Genomic DNA, 20,319 nt, shown 5'->3' on the forward strand with positions numbered 1-20,319 from the left:
TGCTCGGCTCATGCTGGGGATGTTGGCCTGCCGGGGGGGGTGGGCTGCTCATTGCCTCTGGCTCTCCGGTCACTTGCCCTTTGTCTGTGGGCGCTCTGTCTGGGGCCTCCATTCTTCGTCCTCTGGGGCGTGCACGCGGTGGCCGTCGGAGCGTGTGGCCTCAGGTCTCCTGAGTTCCTAATGGGCTGTGGATGGTCCGGGTCCCCCGGGTCCTTCCCTATCTGTCTCTGGACCACGGGGGCATGGTTGCGGCTTCTTGCCCTCATTGCTGAGCACATTCCATGACACATGACACGTGAACGCATATACACACATATACACATTGTTGCAAACAGTAGAATTGTGTGTGGTGGGTGGGTGTATATGTATAGAGGCATATGTATAGATATGTAAACATGTGTATGTATGTAGCAGCAAATAGTAGAATTATGTCTGGGTGTATATATGTATATGTATATGTGAATATGTATATGTATGTATATCTGTATAATTGTTTTTTTCCCCTCCCCTTTTTTTTTTTTTTTTTTTTTTTTTTTTTTTTTTTTTTTTTTAACTTACTTATTTATCTATTTATTTTTATTTAGTTGTCTGTTTATTTACTTATTTTATTTGTTTTTTCTCTCTTTTTTATTATTATTATTTTTTTTTTTTTCTATTTATTTATTTACTTACTTAATTATCATTATTATGATTTATTATTATTATTATTATTATTTTTTTTTTTTTCTCTCTCCTCCCTTCTTCTCTTTCTTTCCTGTCCTCTTTTTTATTGCCTGTCAGGCCTGGCCAAACAAATAAAATAAAAACTTTAACAAGAATAGGCTTTAGTAACCTATAGAGCTTTTTCTTGTGAAAACAAATATGTTTGGTACATCAGTACATTCGGATTACCATTCCGATTGCAAAAATGGCCAGATATGACAGGTTGTTAAAAAAAAAAAAAAAAAAAAAAAAAAAAAAAAAAAAAAAAAAAAAAAAAAACCTGTGAATGTCTTCATCCAGGAGAATCTCACTGACCTCAGACCAGCTGGTCATCATGATCTGCAGCTGATAATGAGGGGATTAAATGAATCTCCTGTTTAAATAGAATAAAAGTCTCTTTTCACAGTGAGTTTGGTTCCTCCACTGAAAGAGAACCACAGTGCTACATTTCAGTGAAGTCATTGTACATAAACCTCCATCACTCCTCACTGTTCACCCTGAGCTCTTCTACACTCATCAACTATTGATGAGCTTTAGAGATGAACGTCTAACACTGAATGAACAGAACTGAGCTGATACTTTTTAATCAGATCTAAATAATCAGACGTGTTTATTATGGAGGTGTTTGGTGAGTCCATTTCCATAGAGGCTCCACTTTGCATGATCAGCCCACGCTTCAGTGCTCTGCTGGTGTTTATAGTCCTGTGAGTTTAACACTTCATGACTGAGAGCTGCTGCCCCACAAACTTCACCCACAGCAACCATGACTTTGGTCTCCATCTTCATCTGGACGCTCACCCTCTGGACTCAAGGTCACTCACTCATTTATCTTTGTGTAAATTAATTTCTGTCCTGTTTGATGTACATTGTGTTGTATTTTACGTTTCATACAATATTTCTTTCAATGTTTTCATCCTTTTTTTTTCTTTTACTTTTTCAGGATCCAGTGGTCAGATAACTGTGACTCAGACTCCTGCAGTGAAAACTGTTTCTCCAGGAGACTCAGTTACCATCAGCTGTAGAACCAGCCCTGCCGTGTATGCTGATGTTGCTTTATCCTGGTATCAGCAGAAACCTGGAGAAGCTCCTAAACTTCTGATCTATTCAGCAGACACACTTGATGATGGTGTTCCAGCTCGTTTCAGTGGCAGTGGATCTGGATCTGACTTCACTCTGACCATCAGTAATGTCCAGACTGAAGATGCAGGAGATTATTACTGTCAGAGTTTACATGAGATCAGTGGTAGCTACGTGTTCCCACAGTGTTTAGTAGGTGTACAAAAACCCCCTCAGTCCAGCTGCACAGAGACTGCACTCTGGACTCTACTGCAGGTGCTGAGGGGGAGGATGGACACACACAATAACACACTCTGTGGAAATCAGGACTTTAGATGGAGTTTGTTCTTCTGTTCATTAGACTGGAAATGCTTTGTGATTTTAGGGGTTTATTTCCTGATCTCCACAGGTCTGGAACTAGCTCTAGAGTTCAGCTCCAGTCTCATTTATTCTAAAGTTTATTATAAGGATCTGGACAGATTATGAAATGGATGTTTCTCTCAGTCCTGAGAAAGAGGGAGTCCCTGAAGAAGTCCTTCAACAAACTCAGACTCCTCAGCTTTTATTAGGAGATGATCTTTACAGGGTGAGTACTAAGCAGTTACATGTAAATCGGAGGAATTTGTAATAGAATTATTATCTGTCCAGCTGGTCAGCCAAGATACAGTTAAAAAACTGTATTCTTTTAAAAAACATTCAGGTTTAAAAGATTTTAATTTTTATACACATAAACTGTCACTGTAAACATCAGTTACTGAAATTCATGTATTCTCTGCTTGTGTAGGTCAAATGCAGTCAAAAGCCTTTCCAAAATAGCAAAATAATGAACAATTTATATTTATTTTATTCAAAATATAGAATTTATTTAAAACTACAAATTCCTTTTTTAATCAAATAATCAAAGTTAGTTATAGGAATGATAAAAATACCATCACTGTAGGTCTGGAACAGGAAACTACGTCACTGAAACTGAACAGAAGTGATAACAGGCTCCTCCAATAACATTACAGAGATACAGGTTCAGGTCAGATCTTTACTGAAGAAGTCCCTGTAAAACAGAAACACAGTTAAAATATGTAGACAGAATGTCTGTTATAAGCTTGGAGGGTCTGTTTAAGGAAGATTTTCCATATAATATTAACATGCACCACTGTTAGCTTGGTGCTACCATAACATTACAAACCCCTTATGGGCACTAGCATCGCCACAGCTGTTGATAAGATAAACTAAACCCTCTCACAGAGTGATGTAGAGGGTTTCTGCATTAATCATTATTGGGCTGGTCTGCTGCTGCTCACACCTCTCATTTTGGGGCATTAGCATTTTATTTTACCACAAAATGCATAAGAAGTTTCTTTAGTAACACCTTTCTGGGAACTTTTGGAGAAAATAATGTCTAAAATTGTACTTTTCACACTACTTTAGTCATTATTTCCCTGAAGTATCAACACTTTCACTGGAGTCTGATTTGAAGCTGCTCTTTCTCTCTCAACACCTTTCACACTACACGACTTACACTGTTGTTCTGTGTTCCTACAGTGAAGAACTTCCCAAGAGTCTAACTGGACCTGATGGAAACAGTGGTCAGTAGCAGGTGATGTGCTGTTAGACAGAGTGACCCACCATGGACTCTGACTTCAAAGAGATGTAACCGATCACAAAGCAGTACAGAGATCACCAATGAGATAAAATGGAATTTAACACATAAATCATGAAGTAAATATGAATAACTCAGTAAAAAGTAGATTACTCTACTTGAGTGGAAATTAAAGTATTATAATTTGAAAACAGTCAGGAGAAAACAAATCACCTGTATTTTAGTACATGGAACTGTTGAGGAAATATAACTAGTTAATATTCATCTCTGCTCTTCACTAAACAGCAACACAAATCCCCCACTGCTCCTGATGCTCCGGGTGTTCCCCAGGGTTCTGTTATGGGCCCCCCTGTTTTCATAGTTTATATGCTGTCCAATAGTCAAATTCATGAATTATGTGTTCATTGCTACATTTCTGATATCCAAATCTATATTAACTCCCTTTCTAACTACCTGTATCTGTGATGGTAAGATTTGGTTAAGCTCTAATTTACTTAAATTCAACACAAATAAAACTGATGTTCTAATTATTACCCTAATACTTGTATCACCTCCCTCTCTGAAAGTATGTTGATATTGATGAGTTTAGATAAAACCCTCACAATCTGATCATAATCATGGTGTCATATTTGATTCCTCACTCACTTCTGAATCCCATATTATCTCACTGATCCAGACTGTCTTCTACCACCTTCCTCATATCTCCAGACTCCGCCCCATGATTATCAGCAGTGCTGCAGAAATGTAGATTAGATCTTTATCAGTTCCACCTTCATTACTGTAATGACCTTCTTAGTGGACTCCCAGTTAAACTCCTCCCTAAATACCAGTCTGTTCAGAACTCAGCAGCTGGAGTCCTCACTCACACTAAGCACTCTGCCCTCATCACACCTGCTCTCCATAACCTGCACTGCTTATCTGCCCCTTTGTGTGGTCAATACAGGCTGCTGCTCATGACCTTCACAGACATACATGGCCTTGACCTTCATACCTTACTAACCTCCTCCATCTCTACACGCCAGCTGGGACACTCAGGTCTTCTGGAGCTGGTCTGATTAGAGTGAATCCGACTGTCCTCAGTCAGTGGGAGAGAATTTAGTGGAACAGCTCCAAACCTCTGGAACTCCCCTCTATCTCTGTCTTTAACACACAACTCAAACCCCCCTGTTCACTCAGTGCTTTACCTCCCTTTACATGTTCATTCAGATGGAGCTGATGCTCTTCTCCTGTATGTTAGAGCTCTTTCTGTTTGTTTCTGCACTCGTTCTGTTTCACTGTTACCTGCTTTGAGTTTAATAAAGGTGCTTTAGAAATAAAACAGGTTATTATTTGACTGACACACTGATGGTCATCAGCAGCACTAAAGGAAGAAGTGAAACCAGCCCCCCACAGCCCACCCAGCTGACCACAAACAAGCAGTTTTAAGCAGGAAACAGTCAGACAGAGAGAGAGAGAGAGAAAGAGAGAGAGAGAGAAGGAGAGAGAGACAGAGAGAGAGAGAGAGAGAGAGAGAGAGAGAGAGAGAGAGAGAGCAGTGGGGTGGAACTCAGATCTGCATGAACAGGCCTGAGTCGTCCTCTTTCTCCCAGAATAGAGCAGCACTTTCACCAGATGTTCAGCTTCATTCAGCCAAACTCCCTCAAGATCAACACACAGCACTGCACTGAATCTCCAGCTGAACTCCCTCTCTAACAACATGGAGTCACTGAGAAGAAGTAGTTTTGGAAGTCCTAGAGAAGTATGGGCTTCAGTATCAGACCCCTCTCCTTACATTCAAGTTCAGTTTCACTGATTTATGTCAGGCTGTGTGATGAATCCAGTGAGACAGGGGGCCACAGGTCTAGAGGGCTTGGAGATCTGGAAGAGGAGTTTGATTTAGACGGCACCAAGACAGACACAGGCACAGAAAAAGTACAGATGCCTTTGAACTTTGGTGCTGGTCAAGACTTTTGATAGAAACATGGTCAGTAAAGAAAATGGATCCTCAACCAAATGAAGCCTCACCTCCCTTCTCACAGCCCAGATACCCAAACTGAAGATCACAGTTTAAACACTTTCTGAGAAGAACAGTTCAGTGGAAAGAGAACATTTAACTGTAGGACAGTTGAGGGTAAAAGACGAGGAGAACGACCAGCTACAAGATGGATGAAGACAACCAGAGGAATCATAAACCAGCCATTCAGAAGCTCAAAGACCCAAACAGAAGACAGAACATTCTGAATGAACGTCCACATGGTGGGCAGGGGTCAGATAATAGGTACTGACTGACTGGTAGCAGGTGACTGCATAACAACTCCATCTGTCCTGTGTTAACAGGAGTGAGCTTTAAGAACTGGTGGGGACTTCAAGCTCTTTCTGTCTAATACTGTTACACATTCAGCTGGCTGGTTTGATCAGGACTAAAAGTGTTATTCCATAAAATCTCGTCCGTCTCATTTAGGTGGAAACCAGTGATTTAGGGAAGTGTCAGAGGATTTCATAGACTTAAATGGGAATGTTCTACTGCACTGAGGTGAAAGTTGACCCCTTAAACGGCCAGGACCACCGGCCAGGACCACCGGCAGGCCCAAAGTTTTATTACACAATTCTATAACCTTAGAATAGCTCAACCAGGTTGCACTGGAATCCCTGCAGTTATTGAATTAAATATGACTGAGCCACTCATAGTAATCTGCTCTCACAGCAGTCTACACTGCTTTGTCCACCACTGACTGCACACTTCAGACTTTTACACTAAACTGAAGTAATTTGTCAGTTTTAAAGACCAAAATGTGTTTTCAGCTTAAATCCCGGTCAATTCATGTCAACAGCAGAGACATGGTATGTAATCTACAGGAGACCCATAGGCTTTAAGTTCAGACAAACGCTGTTAAAACACTGTGAGAAACACTTTGAATCGTGAGAATTTAAACAAACATGTAAGAGAAAATATCCGTCACATTCGTGTGTAAAACAGATTCTCTATAATATAATAACATAAACTTTAATAGAGACGGAGAAATTTCAGGTGTTCTAAGAAAGCAGGCCTGAGAGGATGCTGGGATTTTAACCCGTCATCACAGACACTCACTTTAAGAAATTCATAACACATAAAGAACCTAAATAAACGGAACGAGTAAATGTCTGATTGTGTGGGAAACAGTGTGAGGGATCAGTGTGTTCAGGTTAATGAACGCTGCTGGTAGATTCTGCAGGTCTTTAGAGTCTCTGAATCAGAAACATTACATTCAGACAAAAATGAAGGAGGATTTAATAATAATGTGATTATAGTGAAGAGACGTAAAGTGGAGCTGTTTATTTATTTATTTATCTGATTGTTTATTTGTTTGATTATTTTTCCTTTTTATAGAAATGGAACATTTTATGAACTGTTAACATTTAATATGATTGGTTAAAAACAATTAATTTCTGAATCTAGAGATCTTATTTTACCCAATATAAAAATATTGTCTTATTATATTTTTTTTGTTTGTTTGATCATTTTTGAATCTCTGACATTGGAAATAAAAAAACTACAAATAAATTTATGACCTTAATAACTGTGTCTCTTCATGATTTTTACTCTGATAGATCTTCCAAAATCACAATATAAAAGATGAAACGCTGCAGTTCTGCTAAACCAAATGCTTTATTTATTAAAGAAATGAACAAACATATTTCCAGTAAATTAAACATCAAAGAAATGTTTAAATGTTTATTGTTGCTGGTTTAGTATAAAGAAAATAAAACAATAAACAATGAAAGACTGTAGATATTAATACTGAAGATCTTTATTGTGATGATGAAGTGATGAGATGAAGATCAGAGCATTAAGCAGAGCCATGATTGAGCTCACTGAAGAGCAAGAGGAGCTCTAGCAGCTCCAACACACGCGTGGACGCTCACTGCCCAGTGCATTGCTCTCTCCTCAGGGTTTGGCTGACAGGAGTCTGGGAGTCCTTGGTGGCCTCACAGGTCACTGTCTTCTTTAGCCACTGGTCCTCCTGGAGGGTCAGGGTGCTGCTCCAGCTGTAGAGGCCATCGTCCTTCTGCAGAAGCCCGGGGCTCTGGCTAACCCCCGAGCTCCAGCTGCTCCCGTCCACCTTCCAGCTCAGCCTCCAGTCTGAGGGGAAGCCCTTGTTGGCCAAACACACGAGTGTGGCCTTCCCCTGCTGCAGCTCCACGCTGGAGGGGGGCAGGACCGTGAGGGTGGGCGCGGCCACACCTAGAACACACACACAGTTTCATTTCCCTTATTTCTAACAGAGCACAACTGAGTTCAGTGATGCATTAAAAACCAAACTCTAATTACAACCTTAAACTCAACCGTTTCACACACAAACTCATATTTCCAATCACATTCATAGCTGCACTTCATTTCCATTTTCATTAGAAAATATGACTGAATTTCACTCAGTAAAACTCGGACATTCTGCACATCCTGTGATGGGAAATTTGAAATGGAACATGATTTTATTTCCTCCAAACAATAAATAATCCCTAAATAAATGGAGCTGCAGTCTCCATGTACTATGGCTTCAAAGCTTTAGAGCAGAAAACGCCGCTCATAATAACCTCCACATTGTGGCTTCCAGATGGAGACAGAACTGCTGTAATGGAGCCCAACACTGACACTACAATCCAGCTCTACATCTGATCTTTTTAAAGAAATGTCATTACTGAACACTTCACAGGAAACCTTTAGGAAATATTAGTGTTTTAAAGAAAAGAAATCCAGTTCAGAAACAGGAGCTTGTGGTAAAGCCTAAAGCTCCACGCTCGCCACACTTCAGCCAAGTTCTAATGAAATACATTCAAATTTGGATCAGAACTGATTTAGAAGAACATCAAGTACGTCTGTACTGTTGATCCATAATCATTTTAATAAAAGATTCCTTTTGAATAAGGAGGAAAAGTGGACTTACTTCCAACTGACAGTTTGGTTCCTCCACCAAAAGTGTACCACAGTGATACAAACTGGTTTACTGGCTGTACAAAAACCTCCTGCTCTAAACACGCCACTCTCTTCAGCCTCTACACGCACTATTTCTGACCTATAATACAATATTAATGGGTTCTACAATCATCTAATAATGGACTAAATTACACACTGTAGATCTGCACACGTTCTGCCTTTTATTCCCAACAAGGATTATTTTATAAGCAGTGAAATATCTAAACTGAGGACGCGCTTGGCTCTTTAGAATTTACACAGCAGACAAACTGAACTTCCTAAAGACTAAATATACAGTTTTAAATAGGTAGAAAATGTTCTAGATAAAAGTTCTTCTAAAAGTTTTAGATGAAAAGGTTCTTACTGTTTTCATTGTTTCCTCCAGCAGAAAGTCCTCCAGCCCTGATCCACACAGACTGGGTGGCAGTCGTAGCTGCAGAGACCCTCAAATGAAAGGCAGAGACAGTTAGAACTGCACAATAAGAGAGCGCCCTCTGCTGGACATTAAACGGAATATTTCACTTCTAATAGAGGCTCCACTTTGCATGATCAGCCCACGCTTCAGTGCTCTGCTAGTGTTTATAGTCCTGTGAGTTTAACACTTCATGACAGAGAGCTGCTGCCCCACAAACTTCACCCACAGCAACCATGACTTTGGTCTCCATCTTCATCTGGACGCTCACCCTCTGGACTCAAGGTCACTCACTCATTTACCTTTGTGTAAATTAATTTCTGTCCTGTTTTAAGTATATTTAGTTACATTTCATGCTCTGTGTAGTTTTCCCTTCATTTTTATCACTTGAATCTAATTTATTTATTTTTTCTTTCTTTTATTTTCTCAGGATCCAGTGATCAGGTGACTGTGACTCAGACTCCTGCAGTGAAAACTGTTTCTCCAGGAGACTCAGTTACCATCAGCTGTAAGTTCAGCAGCGCTGTTGCTGATTATTGTGATGGGTCAAATGACTGTTTAGCCTGGTATCAGCAAAAACCTGGAGAAGCTCCTAAACTCCTGATCTATGCTGCTACCAGTAGACAGTCAGGTGTTCCAGCTCGTTTCAGTGGCAGTGGATCTGGATCTGACTTCACTCTGACCATCAGTAATGTCCAGACTGAAGATGCAGGAGATTATTACTGTCAGAGTTTTCATTATATCAGTAGCACAAACCTGTTCCCACAGTGTTTAGTAGGTGTACAAAAACCCCCCTCAGTCCAGCTGCACAGAGACTTCACTCTCACACTCATCAGTTTTTAGTAGGAGATCATATTCAGAGGTGAGTTCACTGTAAAACATAGTTTATTTACTATAATCAATACTTTATATGATGCATTTGTTCATTCAAGTTATTTATTGATTAAAGCCAGTTCAGTTCAGCAGAAATTCAGGCTCTTCAATAATATTCAGATTTAGCCAGTAAGTTCAGATCTTTACTGATGTTTCTGTAAAACTGAAACACAGACAGTAAAAACATGTAAACTCTGTCTGTTATAAGCTTTGAAGATCAGGGTTTAATTTAATTAGAGCTGTTATAAAATCTTTATGTGCAGCACCGTTAGCTTAGCACTAACATTACATTACGAACCCATTAGAGGTGCTAATCTCACAATCTAGACCTTTCACAAGATTTAATTCAAATTAATCCTGTACACTCAACATTTTCTCATCTACAGCAGATCACTGTTCCTGTTATTTATTTATTTATGACTGAGTTTTGACATTAATATTCTTTAATATTAATATACTTTCTAGTTTCTTTACTGAAGAGTTCACATTTGTTTCCAGACTTTATTGATATTTACCCTGTAGAACTTTTGTCTGGAGCAACAGTAGCACCTCCTGCTCTTAGGATGTCAACACAGATCAGACGCTCGCAGATAAAAGAACAAGGTTGAAGTTTACTTGAGGTTTTGATGGATGTACAGAGGGCATAGTCAGAACAGGCGAGGGTCAGAACCAGTGAGCAAAAAACCAAAACAAACAGGACATCCAGAGAGTAGCCAAAAATCAGTCTTCAAAAACCAACATGTCACACAGGATCCAGCGAACAAACCAGCAAGGGCAGGTCAGACATACAAAAAACAGGTCATACACGAAATAACTGACAAACAGAGAACTCTCAGTGGACAAAGAAAAAGGTTGGCAATACTTCACAAAGTTCTACGCTAAAGCCCGGCTTTATATACTGACTAACGAGCTGTAATAAAAACAGGGGTGATGGTTTAGAATTCCAGTGAGGCTGAACGCTGAAGTGAATGTTCACTGGTTGATGGCTTTAGAGTAGGAGTCACTTGGTCTCCCACTGATTCATGGGAGTTGGAGTCCTCTGGGCCATTCAAGGACTCAAGTGATCTGAGTAAAAAGGAACAGGTAGGGGAGGCGTCTTCACCAGAAGGCTTGACACCTGCCCTGACTCAAAGCTTCTAGTCCTTGCCTTCTTTCCATTCCTGACCTTCTGTCTGTCTTGCTTCTGCCTGTGTTGAACATTTTTGATCCCCTTCATTTCTTCATACATGTGACCAAAAAAATATGATCAGATTATTTCAAACAAATAGTTTCTGTAAGTGTTGATCAGCCCAACACATTGACTTGGAGGGATCTTGGCCTGTTCCTCCAGAACTGTTTCAGCTGTACTTTGTTGGTATGAATGCCACACATCAGGTTCTGCCTCACCATTTCCATTGGATTAAGGTCTGGACTTTGACCAAGTCGTTCCAACATTTCTTCTGCATCAGTCGTTCTTTATAGACTAACTGGTGTTTTTAGGGTCATTGTCTTTCTGCAGGACCACCTTCTGTTGAGCTTCAGTTCATGGATTAATGTCCTAACATTCTCCTATAAAACTTACTGATACATTCCGGAATTCATAGCTCCATTAAATGATGGCAAGCTGTCCTGGTCTAATACCAGCAAACTGCCCCAAACTGTGATACTCCCACCACCATCTTTCTAAGTTCAGTCGTGGTTCTTATGCTGGAAGTGTTCGGTTTTATTAAATGTTATATTTCTTGTTTGAGCCACAAAGATCCATTTTCCATCCACATGTCATTATTTCAGTCATCTTCTGGCTCATCCAGGTTGTCTTCAGGAATCTTTATACAGGCAGAAATGTTCTTCTTGGAGAGTAATGGCTTTCTCCATCCTATCATTCCATACATACTCTTCCTCTTCAGTGTTTGCTTGATGATGGACTCATGAACTCTGACATTACCCAGTGTAAGAGGGCCTGCAGATTCTCAGACATATCCTGAGATTCTTCGTGATCTACCAGAATATTATGTATCTTAGTCATGGAGTCATTTTCTGTTGGATCACCACTCCAGTGAAGGATAACAGTGGTGTTGAATTGGTCTGACAGTGGATCTGTGAACACAAACTCATCAGAAAATGTTTTGAACTTCTTCCAGTCTAATCAACACTGACATGTTTTTCTGAGATCCTCAGAAATCTCTTTTGGCTGAGACATGGCATACACTGTTCTTTTAAATAGAGTAGAGACATTCACACTCAAACCTGATTGTCCAATTGATTGAACCTCCTGACCATATCCAACAAAATCCTGACCTGACATTCATAGAGCATTTTAAAGGGTCATTTGAGTAAATCACCATGTCCATGATTTGGCCTTCTCTTTGTAGATGAATCACAGGTATCCTAGCTACAGTTTCGAGTCTATGGGCCTCATTCACCCATGAGTTTTTTCTGAAATTTGTTCTTGATGAAGGTTCTAAGAGAAAGTCTCAGATTCATGACATGATCTTAAAGCCCAGAACTGTTCTCACCTCTGTGCTCTTGAGTGTGTGCAGATTCTGTTCTTACCAAAGAGCAAATCCCAAATAAAACACTGGTGGGTGACAGAATCTTCATTAAAACTGTGTAAGTGGGTTTAAGAAGAAATTTCTACCTAAGAACGTTTGGTGAATGAGGCCCATTGAGATCAACTAAGAGGGTGACCTTGAGGGTGAGACTGAAGTTTAAGGTCAAGGCCTTTCAAACCAGATCTTTGCTTGGAATAATAGGTGGAGCTTTGTTCCCTTTAAGTTAAAGAACCTGGATTAAGCAGATTTGAAGTATTAGCAAAATCCATAGCCTCAGTTCTAAGAATTCTTCTGATTAGTGCAGCATAGCGTTACTAAAATATGTCTGTACGTGGACTGATGCGATTTTCTCCATCCATTTTTTGAAGTCCTACCAAATATTTCTGCTACTTCGGTGAACTTGGTGTTGACTGTTTTTTTTTCAAGATTTTTTGTTTTTTGTTCTCATAGATTATATTCAAGGATTCACCAACAGTGGTGGTCAGTTCCAGTCTTGGAGTCTGAACACTCTACATATTACTGTATTCTTCCTCTAACACACCGGACTGACCTGATGCAGAGCTTAATGATTCCCTGATGAGTTGAAAAAGGTCTGAAACACTAAGAACAAGACACACCCACAGTTATCAGCAGCACTAAAGGAAGAAGTGAAACCAGCCCCCCACAGCCCACCCAGCTGAACACAAACAAGCAGTTTTAAGCAGTAAACAGTCAGACAGAGAGAGAGAGAGAGAGAGAGAGAGAGAGAGAGAGAGACAGAGAGAGAAAGAGAGAGAGAGAGAGAGAGAGAGAGAGAGCAGTGGGGTGGAACTCAGATCTGCATGAACAGGCCTGAGTCGTCCTCTTTCTCCCAGAATAGAGCAGCACTTTCACCAGATGTTCAGCTTCATTCAGCCAAACTCCCTCAAGATCAACACACAGCACTGCACTGAATCTCCAGCTGAACTCCCTCTCTAACAACACTGACCATCACCATTCATCACACTAAAGAACTCAGAAAACAGTTCAAACCTCTCATTAAAACCTGTGAATGTCTTCATCCAGGAGAACCTCACTGACCTCAGACCAGCTGGTCATCATGATCTGCAGCTGATAATGAGGGGATTAAATGAATCTCCTGTTTAAATAGAATAAAAGTCTCTTTTCACAGTGAGTTTGGTTCCTCCACTGAAAGAGAACCACAGTGCTACATTTCAGTGAAGTCATTGTACATAAACCTCCGTCACTCCTCACTGTTCACCCTGAGCTCTTCTACACTCATCAACTATTGATGAGCTTTAGAAATGAACGTCTAGCACTGAATGAACAGAACTGAGCTGATACTTTTTAATCAGATCTAAATAATCAGACGTGTTTATTGTGGAGGTGTTTGGTGAGTCCATTTCCATAGAGGCTCCACTTTGCATGATCAGCCCATGCTTCAGTGCTCTGCTAGTGTTTATAGTCCTGTGAGTTTAACACTTCATGACTGAGAGCTGCTGCCCCACAAACTTCACCCACAGCAACCATGACTTTGGTCTCCATCTTCATCTGGACGCTCACCCTCTGGACTCAAGGTGACTCGCTCATTTGCCTCTTTTACAACTGGACAAGGGACGTATAATCTTTCAAATGTATTGTTAAAACATTATATATATAATGAGTTTTTACATGTTTTTAATATTTATAAATAAATGTATAAAACTAAAGTTTTAATCTACATGTATTTATTATTTTTTGGTTTCCAGGTTCCAGTGGTCAGGTGACTGTGACTCAGCCTCCTGTCATTTCTTCACTTCCAAAAGAAACAGTTCAAATCAGCTGTAAAACCAGCCCTGCAGTTTACCGCTGGAGTGCTGGGAATGAGGGATTAGCCTGGTATCAGCAGAAACCTGGAGAAGCTCCTAAACTCCTGATCTACTCAATTGATGACAGAGCCTCCGGAATTCCAGCTCGTTTCAGTGGCAGTGGATCCGGATCTGACTTCACTCTGACCATCAGTAATGTCCAGACTGAAGATGCAGGAGATTATTACTGTCAGAGTGCACATTATATCAGTGGTAGCTGGGTGTTCCCACAGTGTTTTGTAGGTGTACAAAAACCCCCCTCAGTCCAGCTGCACAGAGACTGCACTCTCACACTCATCAGTTTTTAGTAGGAGATCATATTCAGAGGTGAGTTCACTGTAAAACATAGTTTCTTTACTATAATCAATAGTTTATATGATGCATTTATTCATTCAAATTATTTATTGAGTAAAGCCAGTTCAGTTCAGCAGAAATTCAGGCTCCTCCAATAATATTCAGATTGAGACATTAAGTTCAGATCTTTACTGAAGTCTCTGTAAAACTGAAACACAGAGAGTAAAAACATGTAAACTATGTCTGTTATAAGCTTTGAAGATCAGGGTTTAATTTAATTTAATTTAATTTAACCTCTCCATGGATCACCACCTTATCGTGGTGGAGAGGTTTGTGTGCTTGAAGGACCCTAGGAGCTATGTTGTCTGGAGCAAAAGCTCCTGGTAGGGTCTCCCATGGCAAACTGGTCCTAGGTGACAGGCCAGACAAAGTGTGATCCATAACCACCCCTATGAGGACAACAAAACAGGACTTGTGTACCCTGCCCGGATCAGGTTACCGGGGCCCCACTCTGGAGCCAGGCCTGGGGGAGGGGCTCGCCAGTGAGCGTCTGGTGGCCGGGCATTCACTCATGGTGCCCGGCCGGGCCCAGCCCGAAGGAGCTACATGAGTCCCCCCTCCCATCGACCCACCACCGATGGGAGGGGCAGTAGTAGGGGTGCGGTGCATTGTGGATCAGGCAGTGTCCGAAGGCGTGGGCCTTGGCGTTCTGATCCTCGGTTACTGAAACTGGCTTTTGGAACTTGGAACGTTACCTCACTGGCGGGGAAGGAGCCTGAGTTGGTGCGTGAGGTTGAGAGATACTGGCTAGATATAGTCGGGCTCACCTCAACACACAGCTTGGGCTCTGGGTCCAATCTCCTTGAGAGGGGCTGGACTTTTTTCTTTTCTGGAGTTGCCCATGGTGAGAGGCGACGGGCAGGTGTGGGCTTTCTCATAGCCCCTCGACTCGGCGCCTGTATGTTGGGGTTTTCCCCGGTGGACGAGAGGGTAGCTTCCCTACGCCTTCGGGTTGGGGAACGGGTCCTGACTGTTGTCTGTGCTTATGCACCGAACAGCAGTTCAGAATACCCAGCCTTCATAGAGTCCTTGGAAGGGGTGCTTGAAAGTGCTCCTCCTGGAGACTCGATTGTCCTACTGGGGGACTTCAACGCTCACGTGGGCAACGACAGTAAGACCTGGAGGGGTGTGATTGGGAGGAATGGCCTCTCTGATCTGAACCCGAGTGGTGTTCAGTTTTTGGACTTCTGTGCAAACCACAGTTTGTCCATAACGAACACAATGTTTGAACACAAGGATGTCCATAAGTGCACATGGCACCAGGACACCCTAGGCCGCAGTTCGATGATTGACTTTGTAGTCATGTCAGCGGACTTGCGGCCATGTGTATTGGACACTCGGGTAAAGAGAGGAGCTGAGCTGTCAACTGATCACCACCTGGTGGTGAGTTGGATCAGGTGGTGTGGGAAGATGCCAGTCAGACCAGGCAAACCCAAACGTATAGTGAGGGTTTGCTGGGAACGTCTGGCAGAAGAACCTGTCAGATTGATCTTCAACTCACACCTCCGTCAGAACTTTCACCAGATATCGAGGGAGGTGGGGGACATTGACTCAGAATGGGCCATGTTCCGCTCCTCCATTGTTGAAGCAGCTGACTGTAGCTGTGGTCGCAAGGTAGTTGGTGCCTGTCGGGGCGGTAATCCTCGAACCCGGTGGTGGACACCCCAGGTGAGAGATGCCGTCAAGCGGAAGAAGGAGTCCTACCGGACATGGTTGGCCTGTAGGACACCAGAGGCAGCTGGCAGGTATCGACAGGCCAAGCGATCTGCGGCTTCAGTCGTTGCCAAGGCAAAAACCCGGGTGTGGGAAGAGTTCGGTGAGGCCTTGGAAAGTGACTTTAAGTCGGCTCCGAAAAGATTCTGGCAAACCGTCAGGCGACTCAGAAGGGGAAAGCAGTGTGCCACTAGCACTGTATATATTGGAGATGGTGTGCTGCTGACTTCAACTGAAGACGTCATTGGGCGGTGGAAGGAATACTTTGAGGACCTTCTCAATCCCACCAACACGTTCTCCAGTGAGGAGGCAGAGTCTGGGGATACGGAAATAGGCTTGTCCATTACTGAGGCCGAAGTCGCTAAGGTAGTTAAAAAGCTCCTTGGCGGCAGGGCTGCAGGGGTGGATGAGATCCGTCCCGAGTTCCTCAAGGCTCTGGATGTTGGGGGGCTGTCTTGGCTGACACGCCTTTTCAACATTGCGTGGACATCGGGGGTGGTGCCACTGGATTGGCAGACTGGGGTGGTGGTGCCTCTTTTTAAAAAGGGGGACCGGAGGGTGTGTTCCAACTACAGGGGAATCACACTCCTCAGCCTCCCTGGTAAGGTCTATGCAGGGGTACTGGAGAAGAGAGTCCGGCTCATAGTCGAACCTCGGATTCAGGAGGAGCAGTGCGGGTTCCGCCCTGGTCGTGGAACACTGGACCAACTCTTTACCCTCTCCAGGATTCTGGAGGGTTCATGGGAGTTTGCCCAACCAGTCCACATGTGCTTTGTGGATTTGGAGAAGGCATTCGACTGTGTTCCCCGAGGTATTCTGTGGGAGGTGCTTTGGGAGTACGGGGTACATGGCTCTTTACTACGAGCCATTCAGGCCCTGTACAAACAAAGCAGGAGTTTGGTTCGCATGGCCGGCAGTAAGTCAGACTTTTTCCCAGTGAGAGTTGGACTCCGTCAGGGCTGCCCTTTGTCACCGATTCTATTCATAATTTTTATGGATAGAATTTCTAGGCGCAGTCAGGGGACGGAGGGTGTCCGGTTTGGTGACCTCAGGGTCACATCGCTGCTGTTTGCAGATGATGTGGTCCTATTGGGGACATCAGGCCGTGAACTTCAGCTTTCACTGGATCGGTTTGCAGCCGAGTGTGAAGCGGCCGGGATGAGGATCAGTACCTCTAAATCCGAGACCATGGTTCTCACGCGGAAAAGGGTGGAGAGCCCTCTCTGGGTCGGGGATGAGCTCTTGCCTCAAGTGGAGGAGTTTAAGTATCTCGGGGTCTTGTTCACGAGTGATGGTACAAGGGAGCGGGAGATTGACAGGCGGATTGGTGCTGGGTCAGCAGTGATGCAGGCTCTTTACCGGTCTGTTGTGGTAAAGAAAGAGCTGAGCCATAAGGCAAGGCTCTCGATTTACTGGTCGATCTACGTTCCCACCCTCACCTATGGTCATGAGCTTTGGGTAATGACCGAAAGAACGAGATCGCGAATACAAGCGGCCGAAATGAGTTTCCTCCGCAGGGTGGCTGGACTCTCCCTTAGAGATAGGGTGAGAAGTTCGGTCATCCGGGAGGGACTCGGAGTAGAGCCGCTGCTTCTTCACATCGAGAGGAGCCAGTTGAGGTGGTTCGGGCATCTTGTTAGGATGCCTCCTCGACGCCTCCCTTGGGAGGTGTCACAGGCAAGTCCACAGGGGAGGAGACCCCGGGGAAGACCCAGGACACGCTGGCGTGACTATATCGCCCAGCTGGCCTGGGAGCGCCTCGGAATCCCTCCCAGGGAGCTAGTGGAAGTGGCTGGGGAAAGGGAGGTCTGGGCTTCATTGCTCAGGATGCTGCCCCCACGACCTGAACCCCGGAGAAGCGGAAGATGATGGATGGATGGATGGATGGATGGTTTAATTTAATTAGAGCTGTTATAAAATCCTCATGTGCAGCACCGTTAGCTTAGCGCTAACATTACATTACAAACCCCTTAGAGGTGCTAATCTCACAATCTAGACTTTTTCATGTGATTAAATCCAAATTAATCCTGTCCACTCAACATTTAACATCTACAGCAGATCACTGTTCCTGTTATTTATTTATTTATGATGGAGTTTTGACATTAATGACCTGAACTGGAGGTCCAGCTCTGAAACTCACAGTTCAGGACTGAGTTCTATAGAGAAACCCAGAGCTTGAGTAGATTTTAGATCTGATACTTTTTTACTCCAGTTGTACTTTTACTGCTACTTCAGTCATGATTTCACTGAAGTATCAACACTTTCACTGGAGTCTGATGTGAAGCTGCTCTTTCTCTCTCAACACCTTTCACACTACACGACTTACACTGTTGTTCTGTGCTCCTACAGTGCAGAACTTCCCAAGAGTCTAACTGGACGTGATGGACACAGTGGTCAGCAGCAGTTGGTGTGCTGTGAGACAGAGTGACCCACCATGGAGTCTGACAGGCAGACTGACCAGCAAGGAGAGCCACAGCCCACCTCAGCCCCTCCCAGCAGCCTCCTGGAGCTCCACCCTCCCACACTGATCAATAAAACTCCCACTACTGATCCTGGAGTGTGGAGCTGGGAGGCGTGCAGGAACGCTGCTGTGATGTTTCTCACTGGCCATGTTCCTGCTGGACCATTACTCTCTGTACACTGTGATAAAGAGCCCAGGAGAATCAGCTGGAGCTTCATTCCCCACTGCACTTATTACACTGTTTATACTCCCATTACTTCCCTCAGAAGAACCTCACTACATGGTCTTCTACAGGACCATCCCATGCCATGTCATGAAGTAGTTCATAGTCCAGATTAAAGTGTGTTTTGGATCGTTGTTGTTTCAGACACCAGCCTCTTTTCAATTGACTGGGTCACATTTGTTTCCAGATTTTCTGATTTACTCTGTAGATCTTCTGTCAGTAGCAGCAGCAGCACCTGCTGCCCTGACTCAAAGTTTCTGGTCTTTGTTTCCTTTTTATACCCAGCCTTCTGTCTGTGCTGCATTTTCTCTGGTTTTCCTGAGCCATGCTGTCGTCTTCAGCCTCTGCACATTTTCATTTGACAGGCAGTGCTGCTTGAAAGTGTTTTGAATTGGTCCAGTAGCAGAAAAACAGCACTAAATCATGATACTGCCACCACCATGTTCTACAGTTGGCATGAGGTTCTTATGCTGGAATGCATTGTTCAGTTGTGCTAAACAACATCTCTCATTTAGAGCATAAAGATACATTTTGGTCTGATCCATCCACATGTCATTATTCCAGTATTGTTCTGGCTCATCCAGGTGATTTTAACAACTTTAAACAGGCAGGAATGTTCCTCCTGGAGAGTAATGGCTTTCTCTGTGCTAGACTTCTCTATGGACCATTTTACCTCATTACTTGCCTGATGGTGGACTAATATACATTGATATTAGTGAGTGTGGGAGAGGCAACAGATCCTTAAATATTACCCTGGGGTTCTTTGTTATCTTCCAGAATGTTATACATGTTAGTTTTGGAGTCAGTTTTTTTGGATGCCTGCTTAAGGAAAGAGTAACAGTGGTGTTGAATTTACTTGACTTGTACTGTATTGAGTGACAGTGGATCAGTGAAGCCCAAACTCATCAGTAATAGTTTTAGAACTTGCTCCAGTCTATTGAGCATTGACAAATAATGTTCTGATTTCCTCAGAGATCTTATTGTCTTAGGAGACATGGCGTGCACTAATTAAAGAGTGAGGTAAAGGCCAAGACTTTCTTAGTGAAGACTCAGGTTGACATTTTTAAATACGGTACGGTCAGTTATACTCCAATCTGACTGTCATCCAACTGACAGAACCTCTTCACACTAATAACCACCCACACTAAACTGAAAAGTCTAGCCGTTTAAATACTTTTCCCAAAAAAAACAATATTTAATGTCCCAGTCTTGGAGACTGAACAAGCTACATATTGCTGTATTCTTACTCTAACACACCCACAGTTATCAGCACTAAAGGAAGAAATGAAACCAGCCCCCCACAGCCCACCCAGCTGAACTCAAACAAGCAGTTTTAAGCAGTAAACAGTCAGACAGAGAGAGAGAGAGAGAGAGAGAGAGAGAGACAGAGAGAGACAGAGAGAGAGAGCAGTGGGGTGGAACTCAGATCTGCATGAACAGGCCTGAATCGTCCTCTTTCATCAGATGTTCAGCTTCATTCAGCCAAACTCCCTCGAGATCAACTCACAGCACTAGTGTCCACTGATACAAAGTCCTTATAAGAAAATCTGTCCACTCTTGACAAATTTCCGGTCAAGACCAGCGTCCTGTCTCTTTGAATGAGAAGAGATCAGTTACTGTTTTAATTACATTCATTTT

General features: G+C 42.9%; 1 long non-coding RNA gene and 3 gene segments (V, D, J or C); 3 read left to right on the plus strand and 1 right to left on the minus strand.

Annotated features, from left to right (window-relative positions):
- Positions 1 to 1,459: 1,459 nt before the first annotated feature.
- Positions 1,460 to 4,410, plus strand: LOC119264324. The segment is given in 3 exon segments: positions 1,460 to 1,514; positions 1,643 to 1,971; positions 4,186 to 4,410. Coding segments are annotated over 3 exon segments (603 nt in total).
- Positions 4,411 to 7,034: 2,624 nt separating this feature from the next.
- LOC119264325 lies at positions 7,035 to 8,661 on the minus strand. The segment is given in 3 exon segments: positions 7,035 to 7,559; positions 8,260 to 8,368; positions 8,653 to 8,661. Coding segments are annotated over 3 exon segments (441 nt in total).
- Positions 8,662 to 8,930: 269 nt separating this feature from the next.
- LOC119264372 lies at positions 8,931 to 9,595 on the plus strand. The segment is given in 2 exon segments: positions 8,931 to 8,985; positions 9,131 to 9,595. Coding segments are annotated over 2 exon segments (462 nt in total).
- A 4,566-nt stretch (positions 9,596 to 14,161) lies between these two features.
- LOC119264388 lies at positions 14,162 to 18,826 on the plus strand. Its single transcript, XR_005130997.1, has 2 exons — positions 14,162 to 14,257; positions 18,347 to 18,826. It is a non-coding gene; the product is annotated as an uncharacterized LOC119264388 (long non-coding RNA).
- The last annotated feature ends 1,493 nt before the right edge of the window (positions 18,827 to 20,319 follow it).

This window comes from Pygocentrus nattereri, chromosome 11 (assembly GCF_015220715.1).
Source record: "Pygocentrus nattereri isolate fPygNat1 chromosome 11, fPygNat1.pri, whole genome shotgun sequence".
In the NCBI taxonomy this organism is placed as follows: domain Eukaryota; kingdom Metazoa; phylum Chordata; class Actinopteri; order Characiformes; family Serrasalmidae; genus Pygocentrus; species Pygocentrus nattereri.